This window comes from Argentina anserina, chromosome 4, assembly GCF_933775445.1.
Source record: "Argentina anserina chromosome 4, drPotAnse1.1, whole genome shotgun sequence".
NCBI classification, from domain to species: Eukaryota; Viridiplantae; Streptophyta; class Magnoliopsida; order Rosales; family Rosaceae; genus Argentina; species Argentina anserina.
The window spans coordinates 6,390,032-6,414,344 of record NC_065875.1 but is presented as its reverse complement, the minus strand read 5'-3'; the positions used below and the strand labels follow the sequence as shown (position 1 = coordinate 6,414,344).

At 35.3% G+C, this 24,313-nt stretch overlaps 2 protein-coding genes across 4 annotated transcripts; both read right to left on the bottom strand.

Moving 5' to 3' along the window:
• Positions 1–1,498: 1,498 nt before the first annotated feature.
• On the bottom strand, positions 1,499–7,971 carry LOC126791276 (putative glucose-6-phosphate 1-epimerase). The gene is made up of 9 exons (XM_050517708.1): positions 7,725–7,971; positions 6,436–6,510; positions 5,511–5,567; positions 5,269–5,429; positions 4,993–5,133; positions 3,539–3,641; positions 3,343–3,442; positions 2,491–2,737; positions 1,499–1,879 (listed from the first exon to the last, which is right to left on the bottom strand). Exons 1-8 carry the CDS (start codon positions 7,854–7,856, stop codon positions 2,523–2,525), a joined length of 984 nt encoding a protein of 327 aa, XP_050373665.1. The 5' UTR covers positions 7,857–7,971; the 3' UTR covers positions 1,499–1,879; positions 2,491–2,522.
• Positions 7,972–12,790: 4,819 nt separating this feature from the next.
• Positions 12,791–23,072, bottom strand: LOC126791273 (villin-4). 3 transcript variants are annotated; one of them, XR_007671805.1, is made up of 24 exons: positions 22,905–23,072; positions 21,784–21,899; positions 21,425–21,524; positions 21,102–21,170; positions 20,752–20,988; positions 19,660–19,837; positions 19,446–19,578; positions 18,945–19,107; positions 18,701–18,848; positions 18,480–18,580; positions 18,193–18,348; positions 17,546–17,614; positions 17,386–17,454; positions 17,108–17,245; positions 16,806–16,934; positions 16,398–16,545; positions 16,249–16,259; positions 15,445–15,585; positions 15,043–15,168; positions 14,901–14,966; positions 13,887–14,205; positions 13,594–13,793; positions 13,324–13,513; positions 12,791–13,231 (listed from the first exon to the last, which is right to left on the bottom strand). XR_007671805.1 is itself a non-coding variant. In XM_050517705.1 (23 exons), the coding sequence occupies exons 2-23, from the start codon at positions 21,837–21,839 to the stop codon at positions 13,400–13,402; spliced, it is 2,871 nt and encodes a 956-aa protein (XP_050373662.1). In that variant the 5' UTR covers positions 21,840–21,899; positions 22,905–23,072; the 3' UTR covers positions 12,791–13,399. The 3 variants fall into 3 exon arrangements, 2 of the variants coding, with proteins under 2 accessions (XP_050373662.1, XP_050373663.1); XM_050517705.1 differs by having other exon boundaries at positions 12,791–13,513; XM_050517706.1 differs by having other exon boundaries at positions 12,791–13,513; positions 13,594–13,784.
• Between the last annotated feature and the right edge of the window lie 1,241 nt (positions 23,073–24,313).

Sequence of the window (24,313 nt, the reverse complement as noted above, 5' to 3'; positions counted from 1 at the left end):
TCACTAGAATCGCCCTATCTATATATATTCAAGACATGTTCAAAATACTATTATAACTCTTGATTTGCATAGATTAAGGAGGAGGGAAGTTGCTTAATTCAATCAAGGAAGGCAATTAGCTGTATATAAAGCATGTTCGCATGATAGATGATTTTATATGTGCAAGTAGATTAATGCTGTTGAGGAGTTCAAGTATAGAGAGAACTCATAGCATAGTTGTTTGTGGAAGTTCATCTCAATAATCAGTTGACCAAGAACCAACACATTAAGATTAAATAGATATAATGCAGGTTTAAAAAAATTTAAAAAAAATCACTTTGAGATTTGATTGCATTATTCATTTTAGCAAAACCTATTACGTTCAAAAGAGGCAGCCTGCTCAGAGGCAAGTTTCTGTGACAAAAGGGACATATATACAGAGGGTGGAAAGTTGATTGAATCATTTAGAGGGTGGCAAGTGAATTATAATGCTTCAGAATGGAAACTACGTACCTAACATAAGAGTTCAAAAGGTAGTAGAATTTCATGAAAAAGACAAAATTGTAGATGTGGGTAAGGTGGTAAGTCATACTCATTGATTATAAATTTCTAATATAATAAAGAGGAATGACACACTTCAGATACTGGCTGAAACTAACAAATGAAATTCATCGAAACTTTGTCATTTTGAAATGATAGTGCATATCGATGTCTCATCTGCTGCCATTAGTCATTTCATGATTTGGGTGATTAAGCAATGCCTGGTTGATTTGTGCGTATGTTGTAAATAAGTCTGAAAGGAGAACAATATTAATTTGGGCAATGCCAATTTCCCTAAATATGAAAGTCAAGGAAGATTAGTGGTCTATTATAGGGTACTAATTTTTTTTAAGAATAAATTATAGAATACTAGTTGTGCACTCCACCAGATCTTAATGTATGAAACAACTATTCAAAATGATATATATCTTATAAAACCTTATATAGACAATAATTCCAATGAGTCATTTACACTTGGGGAAAGAAATGAGTAACGGTGTCGCAGACATTTGTGTATATATGACTAGCCAATCTCATTAGGTCAGCTATTTGCACAAGTTGGTAATGAAGGTCTGTCTATACCAGCATATTATCCGCATAAACCTGCAACATATTCCACCGGACAACGCCTGGAAAATAGTCGTGTCCATCTCCTATTGTCGATAATAACGTCATTAGGATATGGTTATCATTTATCAACATTATTTGTTTGACCTTGTTGCTCTATCGTAACAATTATTGTAAAGCTCACATGGTTCCTCTGTCATTTAGTTTCAGAAGAGCCCGAGGTTGCGTCTCTCAACACAACTTGATCGATCAATTGTACATCATGCTTGAGTAGACGCGTTCATGCCGATTTGATTCCAGATATAGGAGGGTTCCAAACCGAAACCAAAATCGAAGTTTATCAGGTTTGGTTTCTCGAATCATTTGTATATCACGCACCTATTATTACCCAATTCCAAGCACATTCAAGTGATCAAACCCCAAGCGCACATATAGAATTAATTATCATCAGATTTCATTCTCCAAAGTCCAAATGACAAGCAAAACACTCCTCAAAAGATAGTTGAGATTCGCATTGTATTTCGGCATTGTCAATTTAGATGAATACAATAACGCTACATATGAAGAGCTTTTAAGTGATAAGAAGCAGCCAAAACCCAATTGAGTGTTGACCAACAAGAACATTTACTTTCAACCCATATATAGAGGTTCCATCCAGCAGAAACATGTGGTCTCAAATCCACCATAGCAAGTGTTGACATCTATTATTTCACCCAACATAAGAAAAATTATCGGAGCGAAAAATAGAGGGCAGAATTGGTTGTCCCGACCCATGTACATGTGCAACAAATACCTGCAAAATAAAACACAGATTATCACCAAATTCGTGAAAATGATAATTTTAAAGATAAAATTAACTTCTGCATGCGGATAAAGTTCTCACAACTTCAGACTAGCTATTCTTGTTAACTAAACAAAGCAAATCCACATATCTTCCATCTGCACTCAAACCCCACAAAGGCATATTCTTTTTTTTTTTTTTGAGACAGACTGATACTTTTAATACTGCAAGCCATGCCAAACATGCAATATACTACTAAACCGGATAGAACAAATGAGATGAAACCATTTCATAATGCACTATTACACCGTATAGTCAAATATACTATAGCAAAAAGCAAAGGAAACAACAGTCATCAGATGAAACTTTAGAGGTTTAGCACTGGAAACTAAATAGAAAAAAATTATTCATGGAAAGTAAAAATATTTAAGAGGGAAAATAATGTACCATAATATAAGCTGACCATACAAAAAAGCTACTATTAAACATTAACAAGTGAAACAACCAAAACCAAATGCATTGAAATGCCAATCTTTGAATTTCCAGGAAGACCTAGGTTATGCATTAGATCATTACCAATGATGTAAATGGAGAATTCTAGTTTTTGGACTCTCAGGATGTACCTGTACAAAATCTAGGCCAGAGTGCCGGATCTTCAACTTCCCTGGAGAACCTTTCGAGGATCAAGTTGCCCACTGCAGTAACTGGAAGGAACAGCTGAAAGCTCCTGCCGCCCTCTCCACTCCTCTCCAGGTTTCAATGTGATAGGTCTCTCAATAGCAGCAGCCTCTACACAGAGCATATGCTTGTACTCATCATCTCCAAAATCAGCCAGAGCCTTTGCCTTCTTATCCCAAGGATTCCACACCACTGGATGAAAGAAACCAGTAAACTATAATTTTTATCAACAGCATGGGGGCAGGCATTTCAAAGCAACAAGAATATCACCTTTCATGGATATAGATATGACGGCGAGAACTAGCTTACAATGTGACAATTAGATATAGTTCACATTAGACATAGACTAGATAACTAGCGAAAATAATGAACAAACTGTCCTTTGAACTGCAGGTACTTTTGTTAATTCTTTCAATAGAATTATGTTTCTTATAAATAACAGGATTATAATGTCAGTGGTAGGGAGAAAACTATGTGGCAATTAAGTGTTAGTGGAACTATCCTTACTATCACTACCTTTTGGATCAATCAATCCAAAGAGAGGCTACAATTTGAATAAACAAAGAAAGAAATAACAACTGTACCCTACACAGTCCTAGACATCTTATGGCAGAAAAATTGCCCAGATAATACTCCCTAGCAATAATGTTACGATGGTATAAAGCAACAACGAGCTTCCATTATTCATGCCTCGGCTTCAATGGTGTAAAACCAGGCAGTGCAAACACAACACCCCAACCAATAACAGCATCATTATAAAAGGACATGAATGTATTATTAAATTTATTTATCCTCACCAGCATCTGGAAGACCATCTTTGCGTATAACAAATGTTCTCTTCTTCTCATGATCTAGAATTGCAATCTTTGTAGGAGTGCTCAGATATATCTTGTCCACCTGATCATAGTTACATTTATTGAAAATAAATATATAGTTCATAAAACCACATTAACCAATGCAATAACTAGAAATTGAATGGTCTATTAAACTTACCTCCGATTCAAATGTTATAGCATCCCCTTGCTCAGTACACCGTTGCCTGTTCTGCATGTTGTCCAGATAATCAAGAGTCTCCAAGCCTTCTACACGAACTTCACTGTAGAGTGAACACCAAAAAAGTTAAATACCATTCAGAACTGAACTTGTGTTATAATGAAAATGGTTTTGAAGTTGTACACAGAACAACTATAATTCATGTTGGTAGAATAATGATTAGTAGATAGTTCTTTTCTTACGTTACATTCATTTCACAAAAGATTTACAGTACTCATATGGCCATCACATAGCAGCTGATAAGCATGGAAAATCATATATTTCGTTTACAGATTTATAATAGGCCCACATTGGAGTTCACAAGCAGGATAGAAAAGAAGCCGCATGTACATCTTAGTACATTCATCTTGTGCAAAAGAACCTAGGTAGAATTTAACTTCATAAACATCTACCAAAGAAAATGAATAAATGCTGCAGAAGATATTGAAAATGTATATTATTGAATGCTCATTTAAGCCGTCAAGGTCACATAACTCTAGAGGTCTACAGGCATGACCCCCATTTAATTATAACCAGGAAATCATTGAAGCTAATAAGAGAAAACTATATTTTAGTAAATGTGAGGCACTCAAAAATTTCTAGGCTCCCCACAGGTCCTTGTAGGGTTTTTTTTCCACAGCTGGGAGTGGTTCCTATTCAGGCTTCATTATCTAAAATTTTAGCATCTCTGATTATCATGGCAAGACATTTTTAAGCTGGAGTACTTCAAGGATGATTATGTATGTAATAAAATTCATGATGAAGGACAACGTAATCAACCCTCTCTCTCTTCATCTTTAAATAACACAACTTGAATAATTATACAAAAAATAAAACTTGCATAAAATAAAAAGGACTATGCCCTGAAATACCCACTCCCCAATTGCATATCATGCATATGATGACATGTAGCTATCGCAACTTGTGCATCCAATATACAAATTATATGACAATTGACACACAATGCCTAACAATATTTCCCAGATTAGGATGCTTAGCTGCTGTTAGGGCAGCCTAACCATGTTAATTATCAGTGGTCTTTTGTTTTGGATAATGGGGACTCTTTGGAACAATACAGACCGACATGAGAATATAAAAAAATTCTTAAAAGCAGCAGCTCCTGTTCAAAAAAGATTGAAGAGGAGAACCTTTCATTGTAAGACTGCCTTCATAAGTTTGGGTTCACACTTTATACTAGCTTAATAACAATGAAGACTAAAAATATTTAGGTAAATTAGAAACATCCTTTATTCCGATCTACAACTATAGCTATGATAATTTCAAACTTCGCATAACCAAGATACCTAAAATGTTTGTTCCTTGTAATGAATGACAACGTTATTCCATGCATAAAGCTAGATATCACATAGAGATCTGATATAAAAAAAAAAATAGGTGGTGGGTTCAGTAATTACCTGATATCTGAAACTGAGAAATATGTGTGATATGCAAACGTGAATGTGAAAGGCTTCCCATCAGAGTTGGTATTCCGGATGCGAGATGTCAACATCAAATCTCCACCAGGGCCCAAAGCTACTCGAAGGCGGAACTCATAACTTCAATTTAACAAAATGTTTATTCAAAAGACCCCTTAGTTTATAACAGTGAATACAAATATTAATTTACAGAGATCCTATATAAAATTATATTCAGATACTTTAATAATTCAATAATTATGTCCCAGTATTTACCTGTGAGGCCAAGTCTTAATATCTTCTTCAGTAGGCTTGAGGATCAAATCAACAAAAACCTTATTGGAAGTATTTGTTGGAAAAGGAGATGGATCACGGTCAATGCTCCAAAATCTGTTTCTAGCAAATCCATGCGCATCAAGGGAACCAAAATTTGAAAACTGCAGAGACAGAGTGCAAGTTCCCTTCACCAAGATAAACAATCAACCCAAGCAAGAAAGACAACTAGTAGAAGTGCATACTTGTGGAAAGCAAAGTGGGATCCCTCCACGAATTGCTTTTGGAGGCTTGAATATAGCCTGCAGAAGAAAGAAAAAGTGTAAGGGTTTATTAGGTTCTGAGGGCAGTGAACAAAAGAAAGTTGAGGCAGATGACACCTATAGGTATTCCAAACCTGTACCCATTGGCACAATAGTAATCAAGTGAATATTGAAGACTATAATAAATGTTTGACAGCCAAAAGAATATGCAAGATAACATCCTAAAATATAAACCACACATTCATCCATCCAGAAAAAACACTGCTTCTCTTAGTCATTCCAAACTTCTACTCAATTATTAACAACTTGCATGACTCATTCACATATCTTGACAGTTAAGATAACCTCAAGCACAAGAACAAATTACTGTAACCAATCGACCATGAAAACATGAAACAGTGCAACACGAGTATGTACGGGTGATACAGACACGGTCACCTTAATATGACAAATTGGTATCTGGAATGTCAGCCGTATGCAAAGCATTTTTTTACATTATGAGTTTGATTACATGCTTTAAATCATGGTGCTGACATACTTGTCAAAGTTTTTATATTACAAGAACATCAAGAACATAAACTTTCACTCACTCAACCAGGCAAAATGACACTAATTCCATTTAAATCATGGTGCGGACACACTAGTCAAAGGTTTTATATAACAAGAACATAAACTTTCACTCACTCAACCATGCAAATGGCACAAATACCACATTGTCACCTAAGTATAGTTTAGGTAATACAATACTATAATTGAAGTGTAAACAGATCAAGAGACAATAAAAAATTGTTTGATTATAATAACCTACATAAGCCTGATTATCAACACTACCCAGCATCTAAATGAGACAAAGAGAAAGTTCCATAATGTTCACCGGTAATAACTCTTACAGAAGCAACTCCAATACCTTGTTGCTGACAAATAGCAATTCCTCCCCCTGGTCATTCTTCCATGATGTTACATGACCCCCATACAAATACACCTGGGAAGAGGAAAGATGCGTGTAAGATAACTGATAAACACCCAAGGAAGAATATGATTCTGTAGCCTAAAGTTTAATAGGACAATAATAAAAGAGAATGAAAAACTGAAAGGAAGGGAAATTTGTTCACTTCAGATATTGATGCTCAAAATGGGACCAAGAAAAACTATCCCTTATAGCTGTCAAATGACACTGAACCTAGTACTGACCACTACTGATCTGCTGAGACAGCAATGCCAGCTGTTCCACACAACATTTTTACCAAGCACAAAGGATAAGGTTGACACAGTTAAACATGTGTCTTGTGAGCCAATCTAGGCTTGGTGGTCTGACTAACAAAGTTTCAGAGAATCAATTCAAAGTTCCACAGATCCATTATAGTAAATGTAATATTGTTTGATTTTAATATCAATTAAACACGAAATTTGTGAATATTGAAACCTGGGACACACCCGTAGTTCAAGTAGTTGTGTCAAAATTCACAGTTCAAAAGAAATAAACCAGCTAAAAAGCTAAATAGGCATCAAAGGAATGCAAAATTCACTCATGAAAGAGGAATGGAGCCTCATGGTGGATTCATTCACCACGAGTGAATCACGTGCAAACTAAACTATCACATTTATCAGAACAAAAACTAAAAGCAATTCACATTAGATAAATTGCAACTACAGTAAATGCAACCATGTGGGATGTTTTGGTTCTGTAAACCGCAACTCTGGTCTATGAAATTTATGCATTACTATCCCTGACACTATAGTGCGGTCGCAATCGCTCTTGATTTTACCTCAAACTCTTGCCTACACACTAGATTTTTCGTCGTAAAAGTGTAAACTCGTAGCCTTATTCATAACCTCACTCTTGCTTTCCACTATAAAGCATTACGAACTCAAGAATCACAGAATTGCCATATGTAACAGACTTGCGGCGTTTTTTAGACTCTTTCTTTTGCCATGAAACAATTGAACCTAGGGTTTATAATAAAACCAAAACCTATCAACCAAATTACAGAATCAACAAATCTGACCTAATCAGATCTAGCACAAACAATCAAGCAGCAAGTAAGTTCAATCGAAACAAGCAATTCCACATCCAAAAAAAAAAAGCAGAAACGGAATCAAAGAAAAGCATCAGATCTCGACGGATCACAAGAGAAACCTAAAACGGAAATCGAAACCGGAGAATACGACGGCGATTTAGTGAGCGGAGGAGATTACCTCAGCGAGACTGCCGCGCGGATCACGGAGGACGACCTTGTCGAGGCCGTTGATGCCCTTGGCGAACTCGACGCCGGGAGAAGGTGTGGCCTTGGTAGCAATGGTGGGGGTCGGAGCCTTTTCGCTGCTCATTTCTCTTCTTTTCTTCTTCGTCGCTTTGCTTTTGCTTAAGAAAGCCGCGCGCTTATTTATACGGACTCTCTCTCTCTCCCCCTTTATTATCTTTTTAGGCCCAGAACAAGAGTGTGAGATAGGAGTGTACCAGCGACTCTCACAGTTTAAGGAAATTATATGTCTCTTCTCTCTCGAATTTTCCTTTTAAGACCTTAGGGAAAAATCATAGAACATTTACCTCGACTTTATAAAAATAAAATTATCCTCAATAATCATTTTTTATTATATAACTTTACTTTAATTTTCAATTATCTCACTCTTGAATACCTTGAATTTAAATAAAACTAAAATAGGGACAATTGTAGACTTATTTCTAAATTGACTAGCTAAAATAATTTTTAAGCCATTTTAGTTAAAAAATAACTAAAATACGGCTAATTTAACTTTAAGTGGTTTGGGTGGTTCCATTGTTTCGATTTCTTATAGTGTTCCATACTATATTAACTTTCCTACGTTTAAATATATGACATTGTCGTCATTTTTTCAAAAAAAAAAACTATAATATGACTAACATTGCTAAATATGCTCTAAAATAGCCAAAGAATTGAACAAATAAGACACCATTCTCAATCCTTGTGCATAGACTCCAGAATGTAATATGTTCATCACCCCTCAAGAATCAAGATTGTTTCACTTTCATTTAGTGGCGGATCTTAAAACAAGTTTTAAATTAAATGTTGATTAATACACAATTATATCATATATAAAATATAATTTTATCATTAATATACACAATTATGCCTTAATTATACACAATTATAATATAATTATAGCAATTTGAACATAATCACACATAATTATATTATAGTTAAAAGAAATTTTTTAACTTATCGCGAGGCCACAGCCCCCTCAGGCCTCTTCATAGCTTTGTCACTGCTTTCATTCATGTATTCTAGGAAGACTACAAAACTATTATTACAGAATGAGCCTTTTAATTTGGTAAGAGTTTACAAAACAAATCTACATCGTCAATATATATATATAGAGTTTCTCGGTTGCGGACGTCCGCACCGTCCGCACTGTCACGCCTCCAAATCCGAGACCACTATTATATGAAAATATGGTTCTCGAATTAGAAGTGTGACCTTAAAACCAATAAATTTTTCTCAATAAAAATGATATAAATATATGTATGAATAATACTTTTATTAGGAAACAGAAGGAGAGTTATTTTACAATACAACGGATTTAAAAATACTGAAATTTAGTGAACATATATGAGTCTCGCATTTATTTTCTTGAAATAATAATTGAATAAAAACCATCATTTTATTTAGTAGATTCATCACATTCCCCAAACATCTACTCATTACCTCAAAAATAAGATTGTGTAGCATCATGAGTAACACAGACTTAGTAAGTACATAATAGATTCTTATAATAATTTGGCTAATGAGAAATTCAAATACGAACAACCAAGTAAAATGTACCAAGAATCAGGTGTATTTGGTCACACGAATTCTTACTTATGCTTAAAGATATACATATCAGCATCAATATATTTAATCAATTGTGTGAATTTTCAAAAAAATTGGTAATTAATCACAAAGTCACATGTCAGGGTTCACGTTTACCCAAAACATAGATAAAACCTCAGCATACCGAGACTGAGGCCAACACTAAATTATGTATACTCAAGGTCAATTCTCATATGAGTATAATAGTGCACTATCTGTACGGACTAGGGCCCAAAGCTAACTCACATAGCACAAAACAATTTTACCAGCAATTCACTTAAGCACGGGGTAGTACTAATCACCCGACTTCACATTTCCAACTCAATAACGTCAATAGAATATCACAAAGTTTAATAATTAAGACAATAATTAAATACTAAAAAAATATAATCTTACACCAAGATATAAATATTTATCAATGACTCAATATATGCATGAAATAAACAAGTTAATAAACTCGAAAGTAAATGTACTTCAAATTAAAAATAATTAGATAATATTAGTTTGTAGTCATTTCTCCCATAATAAGGAAAGTCTTTGTCTAAAGTAGCAATTGTCCTTCAAATAATAGTGTCAAAATCCGTCAACTTTCCGTATTGATAACTCAATCAACAAACGTCCAAATTGGGCAAGTGAGGAGTCTATGTTCAAGGATTTTTCGTAAGGAATCCAATAGGATAAGTCATACAGTCCAGTTCAAAGTCATTGAGTCCAACATAGTAGCAGTGTAGAAACCGATAAGTTATCATCTTAGATGTCTACATATTCTAATTGTAACAAAATTTTATCATTTCTTCTGAAACTTTCCAAAGAATAAAAGTAGAGATCTTATAATTTAATTTGATACAAGGTTTGTGGAAAATGGTTAAGAAATGAGTGAGATATAAAATTTTAAAATTGTGAGTGCTACAAAAGATTTTCAGTGAGTTTATTAACTCTAACTTTGATTAGCCATAACTTCTCCATTTCTAAACATTTTTGAGTGATTCAAAAGCCTAAATTGAAGCATTTTTCATGAGGAATTTAATGTTATTTTTACCTTGGACAAACTCAGATGTTATAAAATATGAAAATATAACTCTTACCAAAACATGGTCTTTTTCATTTTATCCTTAGTTATGCACTTTGATAAATCTTAAAAGACAAAAGATTATAAGGACGTAAGATGTACTTACCTTGAAGTTTCAGGAGTGAAAGGAAGGTTTTGATGTAGATCCAAAGTTAGATTACTTTAGTAAAAAAAGAATTTGTTTAAGAGAGAAAGAGTGAAGACTAGAATTTTAGTTTGAGAAACATTGGATGGTTGAGTTTTCTATCAACTAAGGAAACTCTAGACTTGCATAATTTCTGATTTTGAAGTGTGAAGAAAACTTGAGGAAGCTCACAAGTATAAATAGGCCAAAAAGGAACACACAAAAATTCAATTCTCACATACCCTTCTCAATAATTAATAACATAGCTAGTTAGTGGGTTGTTGACAAACAAAAAAGAAGAAAAAACAAATAGTGTGATGGAACACAAAAATTCAATTCTCACCTACCGTTCTCAATAATTAATATTGAGTGATGACCTAGCTAGTTAGTGGGTTGTTGACAAACAAAAAGAAAAAAAAACAAATAGTGTGATGGAGCACAAAAATTCAATTCTCACCTACCGTTCTCAATAATTAATATTGAGTGATGACCTAGCTAGTTAGTGTGGTTGTTGACAAAGAAAAAAGAAAAAAAAACAAATAGTGTGATGGAACACAAAAATGCAAATTTCACATACCCTTCTCAATAATTAATATTGAGTGATGACCTAACTAGTTAGTGTGGTTATTGACAAAGAAAAAAAAAGTGTGATGGGGTAAAATTCAGCTAGGTTGAAAACATATTGGCATAAGACTTATATATATATGTGTGTGTGTAGATAAAACAAACACATTTATATGTGTTATTCTAAAAAAGTAAAGGAATTTAGTATATTATTTTCATAAGGTTTTTAATATATTTGCACTATCTAACACTAATATAATGCATAAAAGATAATACTATTAGTATTAGTCTTAAACTCGATTACAAAGTATCGAGTATACGCAAGAATATGAGCTAACGTACTCAAATCGTGGTCTAATACATACAAAAAGAAATTTTCTATCTTTGAAAGCATGAACCTTAGTATCATTGGTTTCTAAAGAGAAATATTAGAAGAAAAATTGAATTAATTCTAAGTTAATATAACCTTACTAAATAGTAAATACTAAATTTAGGGATATTACACGCACGATGCAGATTCGGCGATTCCGGCCACCGACGACGCGCAACGACGGCGCCGACCAGCACAACCGCACTCCCCTCCTCCCGGCGCTCCTTTCTGTGCCGACCGGAGCTGCAGCGCCGGCGTGGGCCGGCCAGAATCTCAAAATTTCAAATTTCTGGGCACCGTGTGGAGATTTCGAGATTCCGGCCGCCGTAGGTCGGCGCTGCAGCTCTGACCGGCACAGACAAGAGCGTTGGGAGGAAGGGAGTGCGACTGTGCTGGTCGGCGCCGTTGTTGCACGTCGCCGGTGGCCGGAATCGCCAAATCCGCACCATACCGACGGTGCATGCGTCCGTATCTGAGAATTTATATATATATATATATATATAGTCCCTATCCAGAGTGAAGGTTCACTCTGAAGTTTCAGAGTGAAGTTCCAATTTTGGCACACTTTTCGGTCAAATTTTTTCAGTATAAGCGATTCAATATTTAGGTATGCTATTCAAGATTATCTCTACAAAATTTCATCTAATTCGGACATCGTTAAGGTATTGAAATTAGATTAAATCAATGAATGAATTAAAACTGTTCAACGTGAACCGTTCGTGTAAATCTCAATTTTGAAAGCTCAAATCATTGTCAAATTGGATGAAACTTTATAGAGATGATCTTGAATAGCATATCTAAATATTGAATCACTTATGGTGAAAAAATTTGACCGAAAAGTGTGCCAAAATTGAAACTTCACTCTGAAACTTCAGAGTGAACCTTCACTCTGGATAGGGACTGTATATATGTATATATATATATATATATATATATATAAGCATCCAATTTTTGGCAAGACCCACCTAAACGTGGTACGGATGAGACCATATTTTCGGTCTGAAAGATGTGAGATACTTGACCAGTTTAAAGACAGGAGAAAAAAATATGGTATGAAAGGGAATTAGAAAAGATGCATTGATTCAATTTCGTCTTGCTTTTCTTTCTCTTATTTCCATTGATAAGTCACATCTGGTAGAAATGGGTCGCATATGACTATATATATTGGTTGATCAGTTGATTATCATCCATGTTTTGATTAGATTTGTATTCAAAACTTTGTAAATGGTTCCTTTGTTACAAAATGGTTCTTATTGTGAAATCGAATGCTTGTTAACAATATGTTAAGAGTGGGAAAAAAGGGGGAAGGGAGAAACGTCACACTTTATTGTCAAAATAGGAGCCAATTGATTTTTTACACTGCTGTACACACTTCCATTCCACATAGCCTCAATACAACTTAAGTATGCATATGCAAGCCCCCTAATGTTTCTACTCAAATCAGATTTTGAACCCTCAATAAGAAAAATAAAAAAATCAATTATGTCAATAAGAAATGAGAACCAAAGGCAAAACTGCAAGCTCACAACAAACCTGTGATCAAAGAATAATACCAAGCGGCCAACTGATGTAAAAATGCAAACCTAGACATTCAAACCAACCAGCTCAACAAGGCCAAAAAGGGCGGAAAACTGACGAGAAAAAAATTTGTGTTTCTCTCCAATCATGAAAATAAGTTTCTTGGGAGCAGAAGCAGCTAAAAATGCACTGATGCTGTCCCTTTCACTCCTGAGAAAATGAGTACCACCACTGCAGGGAGAATACGATGAGTACTGTAATTAGAATGCTTCCCCGGTTGCTAGAGTAAGATAATCAAATTGATGTTCTCACAAGAGCTGTACACTTTTGGTGGGAAGCATTCCAATACATGCAACATAAACTGCAGGAAGCTGAAGAAAACGGGGAGCACGAAAAGATTCAAAACAGTTGAACGGTCATTTTAAGCTTGTTCTGTTTCCACTTGGGCAACTTATAGAAAGCATCCTTTGCCATCCCAAGATGCTCCCTAAACTCCTCTGATGACAAGTAAATCTGCTTGTGCCATACAAGGACAGAATTCAAGATGGAAACTTATAATGTTATAATCAGTGCAATAAATTTCAATTTATTACCTCTCGTTTTGTCACATCAATATCTGCAACAGGATCTGTTGATGTTGTTTTAACACGTTCGTATGGGTAAATGGGAAGACCTTCACCTTCCGCTTCACCCTCTTTCACATCTTCCTCGATCGTGAGGGATTCCATTTTGCTGCTCATAGAAGTCTCCTTGTTATTTGTCTCTGGTTTTGCTTTGGGAGGCCCTGCTTTCACTTCATCCATTAAGAAGGTGCTTCAAATTTTGGATCTTAAACAACTGAATGCAAGAATTTGTATATTAACTTTAAGGAGTTTATCACATTTACCTTTAGGCGATCTTGGTATATTATTTTCTTTTTCAAAGCCAGCAGTGAGTGCTGATATAGCTGATGACTTTGAAGCCAATTTTGATGTATCTGGGGTCACAGATTTTGGATAAAGTTGGGATTTTCTGACCATTGGGGGTGGAGTTGAAAGGTTCCTTGCATTAGCACTCTCAAAAGTAGCAGCCAATGCATTGAACGCTGGAGATCTGCCCCTCACACGCACTCGGTCAGGGCTGAAAGACATGCTTCTGGAACGCTGTGATTTTTCAGGCACACTAGATCTCCCGCCATAAGATACAGGTGTTCTTCGTTTGGGTTTCTAATCATGCATTAGATATTAGATTAGAGAAAAAATGCCAATCACCAATCTGGCAATAAGATGCAAGAATTCCAAGTGTAGAGTCAAACTTGCATTGAGTACAGACAAAAATTCCACACAAACTGATAGACTGGCTACGGAACAATTAATGAGACAAAAATTTAAAACAGAAATGGACTTGATTAAACTACTCCTACATGATATACTGGATCCAAAATGACACTACATCTTATCTAATCTAACAGACAATTTTTAGATAAAATATATATGTCAGAGCCAAAACATTGGGCCCAGAAAGATTTTCTCCAAATAACATCTAAATATAAATTTGGGAACCATTATTCCATGAGATGTGCCTGTGGAACCATCACAGGCCATGCCCAATATTACTTGGAACTCTAGGAAAACAAAATGTACTACGAATTTCCAGGAATGAGAAAAAATTCATAAATTCAATTTCCAAATAAGATCACAGAAATTATAAATATATTTTCTGTTGAGTTCTTTTGGGATAATTATGGGTACATATACTTTTAGGACAAATGTTCACAAAATTTCAAATTGGTTCATCATTGAGTTAGTGACCAATATTAGCAACATCATCAAATCAAGTGATTCCACGTGTTAAGTATGAAAAATGTCATCAGAATCATAATGGTGATAATGCAACCAAAATTGACAGGAAGAGTGCTTACATCTACAACAGGAGCACGCCCATGTTTCACAATCGTAAGTTTTCGTTGGAATGAATTTCCATGCATCTGAGCCAAACATAAAAGATGAATCAGAATTTCAAAAAGACCTCAACTTGCATCAACAATATGACAAGCCACTCACATTTGCTTTTGCAGAGTCCCAAGTGAAGAAGCGAGTGAAGAAAGGTGGCTCACTTCCTTCCATGACAATATATATAGGAGCTTCACGAGATAATTTTTCCATAAGAAAATCACGCTCAAGAAATTTCTGTCAGAACAAAAAGTTGGCCAAAAACAGTAATATTAGGAGAAGAGATAAGAACAGTTTACAACCAGTATGACAAACTGAGGTCAAATTAAATTTTGGAAGAGATAGTTTAAAAAGAGTAAGCAAATCTTGCAAATATATCAAAGATATGTTTATGACAATAAAAATTTACTATGTCCAAGTGCACATTGAAATGAAAGCCACATTATAGTTTGGTACTAAAATACCAGCCATTGAACCAAATTACAGCCGCTGCTTCTAGGTCAATACTCGTACCTCCCCAATAGTTAAAGCATGCATTTTATCCTTGGAGTTAACTTCTTGGCCAACCCAAACAAAGATATCAGAGTGGCAATCCAAGATGAATACATCTTCAGTCATCAGATCGTCCTGGGTGAAATTGTGTATCTCCACTACCTACAACAAAAACTTCCATTAAAACTGTGCAAAAATACATCCAAATGATCACATAACTTAATGGGAGAAAGCCTCACTATCACATGCAATTTTTGAGCTAAATGGACATGAAGACATGGATATCAATTACCATGTGAGGCATTAAATGTTTCTATATCAAGTCTCAGACAGGAAGGCATTGGGAGTCTAGGATTACCAATATGGCAATATGTATATTTTTTGAAAGATTGAAATTACTAATATATGAAGTTACCAACTTTGAAGGAATACCAGAATGAAGCATTAAATTGAACGGAGAAAGGTAGTTGACAGCTTTTATAATAAAATCACTCTGGTTATTCTTTAAATCCAAATAAGTGTGATACTGGTGCACATGTACACATAATTTAATGCTCGTAAGTATGGAAGAAGCTGCTTTTTGTAGAAGCATCATAAGCCATTGTTAATGGCACGACTCAAGATAATCCAGCATTAGTAGTAGAATAAGACTTGAGATATTGAATGCCTGCATCATATTATTATGTTATTAATATTATTTATGTTTTATTTTTATTGTTTAAAAAAGGCCTACATCAATTCATAATGTACAAAGCTGAAATACTTTTATTTTTCAAAACCTAGCATTTTAATCAAGGACCGAAAATGATAGAAAAAACAACCTACCTTTAAATTCTCTGAAGATCGACGAGCAAAGTGGTCATATCAAAACAACAGAAAGAAAAAAAAGTCAAAATACCTCATGGCGTAAACTACATTCAATAAATAAAGTTAGAAGATATAAAAACTTCACCACCAATCACAACATTTCATACCATTTGAGAAGACGCATGAAAATAGGCGGGGATCACTTTCGGCATCTCTTACAATCTTTTGGCTGGAATACTCGGCCTTTCCTCCTAACAAATCCCAAAACTGTTCAGATTCGGAATTTTCTTTCTGCGGTTTTGTCTGAAGATTTGGCTGTAGACAATTGGAAAGTAAAAGGTATGCAGATCAGTACGTAGATTGGGTAGTGAAAAGTTAATAACTACCTTATTCACAGAGTTAACAAACAAAATAACTGAAAGCACTATGACACACGTAGACACATGTCAAGCTATGCATAAGCACACTTACTGGCCTTTTTTCCATTACATATATGTAACAGCAAATAACTACCATAAGGTGGTGTATGTATAGCTTGTTTTAGTGACTAAGAGAAAACATTGAACTTGCCACACCTTTATTAAATCCAGCTGTCTCTCAACAAGTTCTTGGTCCTCTGTTGTTGCAAGGCTTCCAGACCATGTAAAGACAGTTGAGCCACTGTGTACTATATAGCAGTACGAGGAATTCAAAGATGATGCCACCTGATGAAAGAGGATAAAAAGAAGTAGATCAGAAGAGAAAGGGGTGAATAACTTCCATATACAGGACAGGTATATACAATTGTACATTATGCAAACACCCAGACACGTAAATACTGGAGTCTAGATGTATCATATGCAAACCACACCAGGAAAGTAAAAGAGGGAAGACTTACTGCTTCAACTTGAATTGCTTGCATATTATCAGGTCCAGATCCCTGGACACGAAATAATGCAACACCATCTTCTTGATATGTCTCATCTGGAAGTTCCTTCTCTGCGACATACTTTTTGTAACCATCACTTAGACCACCCTGTAAGATTTCACATAGGTCCGCTCTGGGGATTAAATTTCAGTTGTGATTGTGTAAATCATGAATAAAAAGATTAATTTTCAACGATCTTTGTCTTAGGCTTCAATATTATCCTAAATTGCATGATAAAGTTTACAAACCTTCAGAACAATTATGCTTTGGAAGATTGAATAGAACTGAATTGGTTCATTTCCTTCATAGATACGAGCCTGGAAATTGATACAAAAAGTACCATTAGTGAGGAAAATTAAGCATCATTAATCACTAAGCTGTAGCAACAACATTCACAGTGAACTCTACCTGGGCTGCCAGAAACTTCATTGACGCGACCATCTTGCTTGCAAGTGAAATAGCTGATGCTCTTTCTTCCTATTTTGAGTTGTAATTCATATTTAGTAACCCCTCAACCAGACATGCAATCTAGATGGATTTGCATAAATAATCATACATCTTTCTAACTCTTGTACACACAAATGCATCTTCTTAAAATGAGAAGGTGAACTATTTAAAAAATTTTCAGTATACTTAGTTAGTTTCACAATTGTAGGCAAAAATATTTATAGAATTTCCATTGATATCCGATGTTTTCTCGACATTTCCTCTCATTTATTTTTTCTTTTTGAACTATCTATATATTTCTATAACTTTCGGTATTTTACCCTTTCACTCAGGAGAGAGCTCAAGAGCAATAAAGAATTCCTGTCGAGATACGAGTTTTTATTGGATGTATGAGTCGAATATAGTATATTGAAAAAAGCCATGCACTTGGAAAGCCATAGATTGGATTTCACTTTTTTGGCAGCCTCTCACTATGCTACTGTATTTATGCATATCTTTTAAGATAGAAACTTCTTTAAAATGTTTCCTATTTCCGCTGTCCATAATGCTAAACCTACTAATCGTGAGAAGGCTATAACAATAATATGACATTCTTGGCAAAATATTACCTCAACACTCTGTTTTCCAAACCATGTTCCTATAAGGTGTTCTTCTTTATCTTCTCCTGGATACGAGTACTGGAAGATATAGCAATCTCCGCTATAGATTTTTGACTGATCGGAAGCAGGAAGAAGGACTTTTTCCTGGCCATTCACTCGCCATACCTGCCAAACAATTTGATAAGTAAGAATGATCATAAAGGGGAATATATAGTTACAAAGTCAACTATTGGTCAGCTCAGGCTTTCAAATAATGAGTCAATCATCAGACTATCATAAATTTAGATATACAGCACCTGCAGATTTCCTGTGCAATCAATGTATGGTTGAGGTTCTTCTTTTACAGGATCAGCTTTCAACAGACCCTTCACATTAACTCCTTGACGCTTTAATAGTGCTATAAAACAACCAAAACAACAGAAATAAGGTTGTGCTTTGGTTTTTGATAAAAATTATCATAGCAAATTAGCAATATATTATTGAAAGAAAAAACAGAAGTAAAACAATCCTGACTGACCTGCAACCTTGCCCCTACCATCCTCTGACACAGCTACTTCAACTGCTTCAGGCCACGTATCGAATTTGGACTTGAACATTACTGTCTCAAATCCTTCAATAACACGAATCATGTGGGACTTTGACCGATCAGGACCACGTACCAGTTCCTATACAATGAGATCAAGGAAATACAAAGGTTCTTCAGAATTTTAAATCATTATGAAATACAAATGTTATATATATAATAACAGGAAGGATCATACTTCTGCAGCCCCACTTGCACTCCTCCTCTCATCAAGAGATGTGTTTCTCCCCATCCAAACAAAAACTTCCAGCCCACAATCTAGGAGATAGCACTTGTCTGTTTCTAGTAAATCCCTTGTCAAAGAATCAGCTTCAACCGGTTCTGCCTGCCCTTTCTCAACACTTCAAACGCAAAAATTATTTTGTAAGTGCTACAGTACATTTGGATTCTAAAATTCAACTGCTGCTTCCAACTTCACAAAATTAAGTGGTGTACTCAATATATCATCTAAATTTCTTTTGGCTACCAACAAAAAATTCATTGTACTGGATCAAAAAGTTGAAAGGACAAATTGAGGTGTACATAAATCTGTACTTATGTAGATAATCTTAATATACTGATCTTTTTAAATACAATGAGAGGGGACTTCAAATAAGCAAGGAAATTATGTAACAGGACAGATATGAGGTCATTTTGATAATATGCCTTATACAAAAGGTACAATGAGATGCAAAATTACCGAAATAGTGTAGTAGTATGAGAATCAAAATTTGTATCCTCATCATTGGCTGATTTCCTTGGAAGTGGAGCAAAACCACCAAATAAAGCCCAAAATTCTCCGGTATCAGCATCAGCCATCAACTTTCCATCCTCTACAAGAGAGCCAAGTAGACTGACTCAGAGAAGAAGAAAAACTGATCATCAGTTAGCTACCCCCAACTCATCTGACTTACCAATGGAAGCTATGTCGCATTTCCCGTCATGATACGTATCTTTAATGTACTGAACAACTTCTAAAGCCTTTGCCCTTTCTTGAATGGATGAGTTGGAACCATTAAACTGAAAAATTTTAGACTTGGTATCCAGAATAAAAATATCGTCGTGGTTGAGTGAAGATCGAGCAAAAGAAACCTGTAATCAAACATATCAAAAATGACTTCAAAGGAAAAGAAAACTACATGGTGTATGCCTAACGTATGGCCTATGCATACTTGCATTGTCCTCTATTTTAGAAAAGATGATCAAAGGGTTTCAAACCTACCGCTTGTGGTGACTCGAGCCCAGGACCGAATAATCTAAGGGTGGGCACGGGACGGGATGGGACGGGACGGAGCTCATCCCACGTCCCGTCCCACTTTTTTGAATCGGGACGGGACGAGGGTTTTTAAGAATGCATCCCACTCGGGATTAATCCCGGTTGGGACGGGACGGGACAAATCCCACCTTCTTATCAAGTTAAATAAAAACCTATATTTTTATTTTTTTCATAACAAAGTAACATTCAATAATGAAATTTTAACAAAAAAAATGCATATTATGTTCAAAATATTATAATTTACCATTATTATTTGAGTTGATATAATTTTGGAGTTATTAAGAACATAAATTAGTTTCATTTTGATACAAATATATAAGAATTTTTAAGTTTTCATTAAAGGTGGGACGGGACGAAGCGGGATAGAAATTATTCGTCCCACGTCCCATCCCACTTATTATGAAGCGGGACGGGATCGGGATGGGACGAACATTTTTAGACCTCCGTCACGTCCCGTCCCTATGAATTTCGGGACGGGATCGGGACAGGATCGGGATTTCCGTTTTTTATGCTCACCCCTAGAATAATCTACTTCCTAGGTAATGGTTCTCTTACCACTTGTGCTAAGACATACATATCAATCTATAAATATATATGAAATCATTCACATATTATACTCATACTTAAGTGTTGAATGTATGAGTATGTACATAATCATCCATATATCAATAATACCATAGATTAATGCATTTATCCACCATGAGTAGAGAATTTGTGAACATAGGCTTGCCTCTTTGACATGGACGACATGTTTCCCTTTGCAAACATACAACCGTGTTGTGTATTCTTCAGCCTCAGCATGTTTAAACCCAGATGCAATTCCACCTTCTTGGGGTATGATACACGGTTTGAAATAAGATAGAAACTTAGCAGTCTCGTGACCCTGTACTTCACGATACTGAACAGCACGGCCTCCAAGTGCTGCATCTAATTCAACTGTCTTGATGGCTGCAGTACCTGCTTCATCCTGTTCCAAATTATTACTATATGAGAGATATGCCAGGAAATTATTTTTGATAGTGATATCCCAGAAATTAAAAATCTGACCATAACTTGAACAAGGAATATAGTACAGTTTACCTGAGAAGTATCTTTTCCGAGCCAATAATGGATATCATGACGCAAGGCACCGGCTTTTGAGCCTGTTGTCTGAGTGGTACGGGTAAAAGCCTCAATTAATGAGAAATTTTGAAATATTATACACAAGAAATATATATGAGAAATCTTATCCAAAGAATAAAGAAACGCAATGACATTGACTTATATTCCATGCATAACCTTGCTGTTGTGTAACATGTATCACTTCAAAAGCAAGCCACGCAATACTCTTTAAGGAATGGTTACTAAAAGATAGCTTCTGGACATTGCAGTAGAAATGAGTTGAATCAGACTTAAGTACTTACTTTCAAGATCACATACGAGTCACCCATAAAAAACTTTCCATGAGAGGATTGTGGAACGCTAACAGGACGGAAATTTTCAATGTGCCACATCTCAAGTCCACTATTCATTGTCAAGGTAAATCATAACACAATCATTGCAAAAGGAAGATTAAAACCAGAACCCATATAAATCCAAAATAAAGAAAAATGGACAGTAGCAGCAGCACTGCAGAAATAGCTACGGTATTTATCTTCTGTTACCTTATAATTGCAATGATAAAACAAAATCCTAAGTACAATGATAAGAAGTGTGAAGGTCCTTTTTTTTTTGCGACAATTTAACTGTAAAGGGTTCTGAACATTTATAAGATAAAGGATACGCCTTTTGTCCAGCTCCGTGGAAAGCTGGATCCAATTCTCTCATCGAAACAGCCATTTTGTTTCTGCAGCTTTATCTATCAAGTTCAATTTTGGCTAGATACGGGGTCAAATGAGCCTGAAACAATGTATGAACTACAGTGTGAGTGTACAACAAATCTTAGGGAAGAGCAAAACAGTCCCATTATATGTGTCTTGCATGAAATGTGCAATGTGAAGCTTAGTGTGCCAAAGAAAACTGAAGCTCAACAGAAGGCTGCGACAATGCAACTGACTAATAGAGCTACCTATTCAGCTTTAGACCTTTGATCAACGAGAATTGTTAATTTTATTTCATTATTTGCAAGGAAGACAAGTGATTCACAGGCAATGAGGAAAATGCAGGTACCAGAGATACACTTGGCCATTGACGAAGCATTAAATAGAACAATGGCAATAGGAAAGATTAATCAAAACACCAAACCATGCACGAAACCCAGGAAACCATTTCAGAAATGGAAAAAACAGATGAATAGTGCAACCAAAATGTAAATGCAAAAACTCAGAGATAGTCAAAGTCTCAAAGATGCAACTCCCAGCTAACAACTCAACACATGTGAAAGGCGCATGACACACAAGCACATCAGTCCTAATTATCAAACGGGTCTAGAATTAACAAAAATTTAAGTTCAATAAATCCCAGAACCCCAAAATTCCAAATAATGACACAGAAATCACGAGTTCCAAGTTTCGAATTTCGGGACCACACTATTCTATATATTCAAGCACTGAAATTCATGGAAACAAAAAAAAAACAATATCAGAAAAACAAAACAAAACCAAACATGAAAATGCTCAGCTGAAATCCAGCAACAAAACACGGCCGTGATTCATAGATCAGTGAAACTGAATCATAAAACACACCAATCCGATCAAACCCACATCACTAAGAACAGAGCAACACACAAAAAGGCCAAAACTTTACACCTACCAATTACTACCACCCATCTCAAAATGGGTTCATGGGATTGAACTCAGCAAAATGAAACCTCAACTCACAAACCCAATGACAGAAAATTAACAATCAATAAAAAGAACAAAAATGGTAGAAACCCAATAAGGAAAGTTTGAATCTTTAGCATACCTGGTAGTCAATGACGCAGAAAATCGTAATCAAAGTCCAAACAGAGCAGAACCCAGATCCAATCTAACGCAGGAAATTCACAGAGATGAATAATTCAACACATTTTTAATTTTTTTCATGGAATATACATTAGTAAAGTGAAATGTAGGGGGAGAAGAGCTGAAAAAGAAAACAGAGCAAAAGTGGGGACAAGAAGAAGAAGAAGAAGAAGAAGAAGAAGAAGAATGAAGGAAGGAATGAATGAAGAATTGAAGAAATGGGTTTAGAGAGAGAAAGAGAATGAGAGAAAAGTGAGGAGAGAGAAAGGGAGGGAAGGTTGGAGGGAATGATGAGTTGCCAGGCGTGCTTATCACTAACCGCAACATAAAAGAGAGAGAGAGAGAGTGAGAGTGAGAATAGAACACGCTACAACACATGAACTGTAAATTCCTCTTATTCAATTACATCATTATTCAACATTATTGTAATTTAATTATTCTGCATTTTTTTTCTTTTTAATATTTGTTTGATTTTTTCTTCAAATTAAACTTGTTTGGAGGGAAAGGTTAAACTTTGGGTAAAAATCACCTGGAGTAAAAAGGATAAAAGTTGAGAGCTTTACTGCAAAAGTCAGGTAATGATTCTTGGTTTGGTGGCATTTATGACTTTATGTGTCTGGGAGTTAAAATGTACCAAAGGACTAGTTGGGGTTTGATGGCAGAGGTAAATGTAGGAACAGAAAAACATGAGGTAAGAAAGAATGAGGTAAGAAAGAATGAGGTAAAAGGAAATGAAAAGAAAGTACCTTTGAATTTGGATAAACTGAGGGTAGGATTTCTTGCTGCTTCTTCTGTGGTAATGGTAATGTGCTGTGTTTTTGTTTGTATATTGTGTGACAAAGTATCCTAATTGAGTCTTTGATCAATCGTTTTCTGGGTTTTTGATTGAGATGTTTGGTGGATTTCTTTTTGTTTATTTTGTGATGGAAAAAATTAAAAATTAAAATAAAATTGTTTTTTTTATGAAAAATATAAAATTAAAATGAAAAAAAAAGAGAAAAAAGGATGTTAAGGGTGGTCCGAGAAAGACTTGATGGGTGAATGGTGATGGAGAGAGCTGACTTCCGCTTTTTGTGAGGATTGAATTGGAAAAGATGGAAGGAGAGTAGGAGAGAAAAGGTCGGTCACCGGCCATCATTCATGCTTTGCCTATAAAGCCTAAGGTCGGGCTTCATGTTAGGGACAAACCTCTTGTTCTTTGCTCTATTTCTTCCATCTTTTCTTCATAAATTAATGAATTACGATATGAAAAAAATATAAGAAAAAACAATTCATCTCAATGATCTCATGGTATTAGGTATATCAGTGATTCTTAAGTGAATGACATTAAACTGTCAAAACCAAACAGCACCAGAAAAAGCATGCACGTTC

Bases quoted from the DNA above. Each gene is read 5' to 3' on its own strand.
- LOC126791276 (XM_050517708.1), bottom strand. From the start codon at position 7,856: ATGAGCAGCGAAAAGGCTCCGACCCCCACCATTGCTACCAAGGCCACA. The intron at 3,443-3,538 runs GTAAGTTTAATA...AACTATGATCAG, and splicing joins CTATAACATTTGAATCGGAG to GTGGACAAGATATATCTGAG. The intron at 2,738-3,342 runs GTGAGGATAAAT...TCTTTCATCCAG, and splicing joins AGATGGTCTTCCAGATGCTG to TGGTGTGGAATCCTTGGGAT.
- LOC126791273 (XM_050517705.1), bottom strand. From the start codon at position 21,839: ATGGCTGTTTCGATGAGAGAATTGGATCCAGCTTTCCACGGAGCTGGA. The intron at 19,579-19,659 runs GTAAGTCAGATG...GCTCTCTTGTAG, and splicing joins ATGCGACATAGCTTCCATTG to AGGATGGAAAGTTGATGGCT. The intron at 19,108-19,445 runs GTAATTTTGCAT...TTGCGTTTGAAG, and splicing joins CATACTACTACACTATTTCG to TGTTGAGAAAGGGCAGGCAG.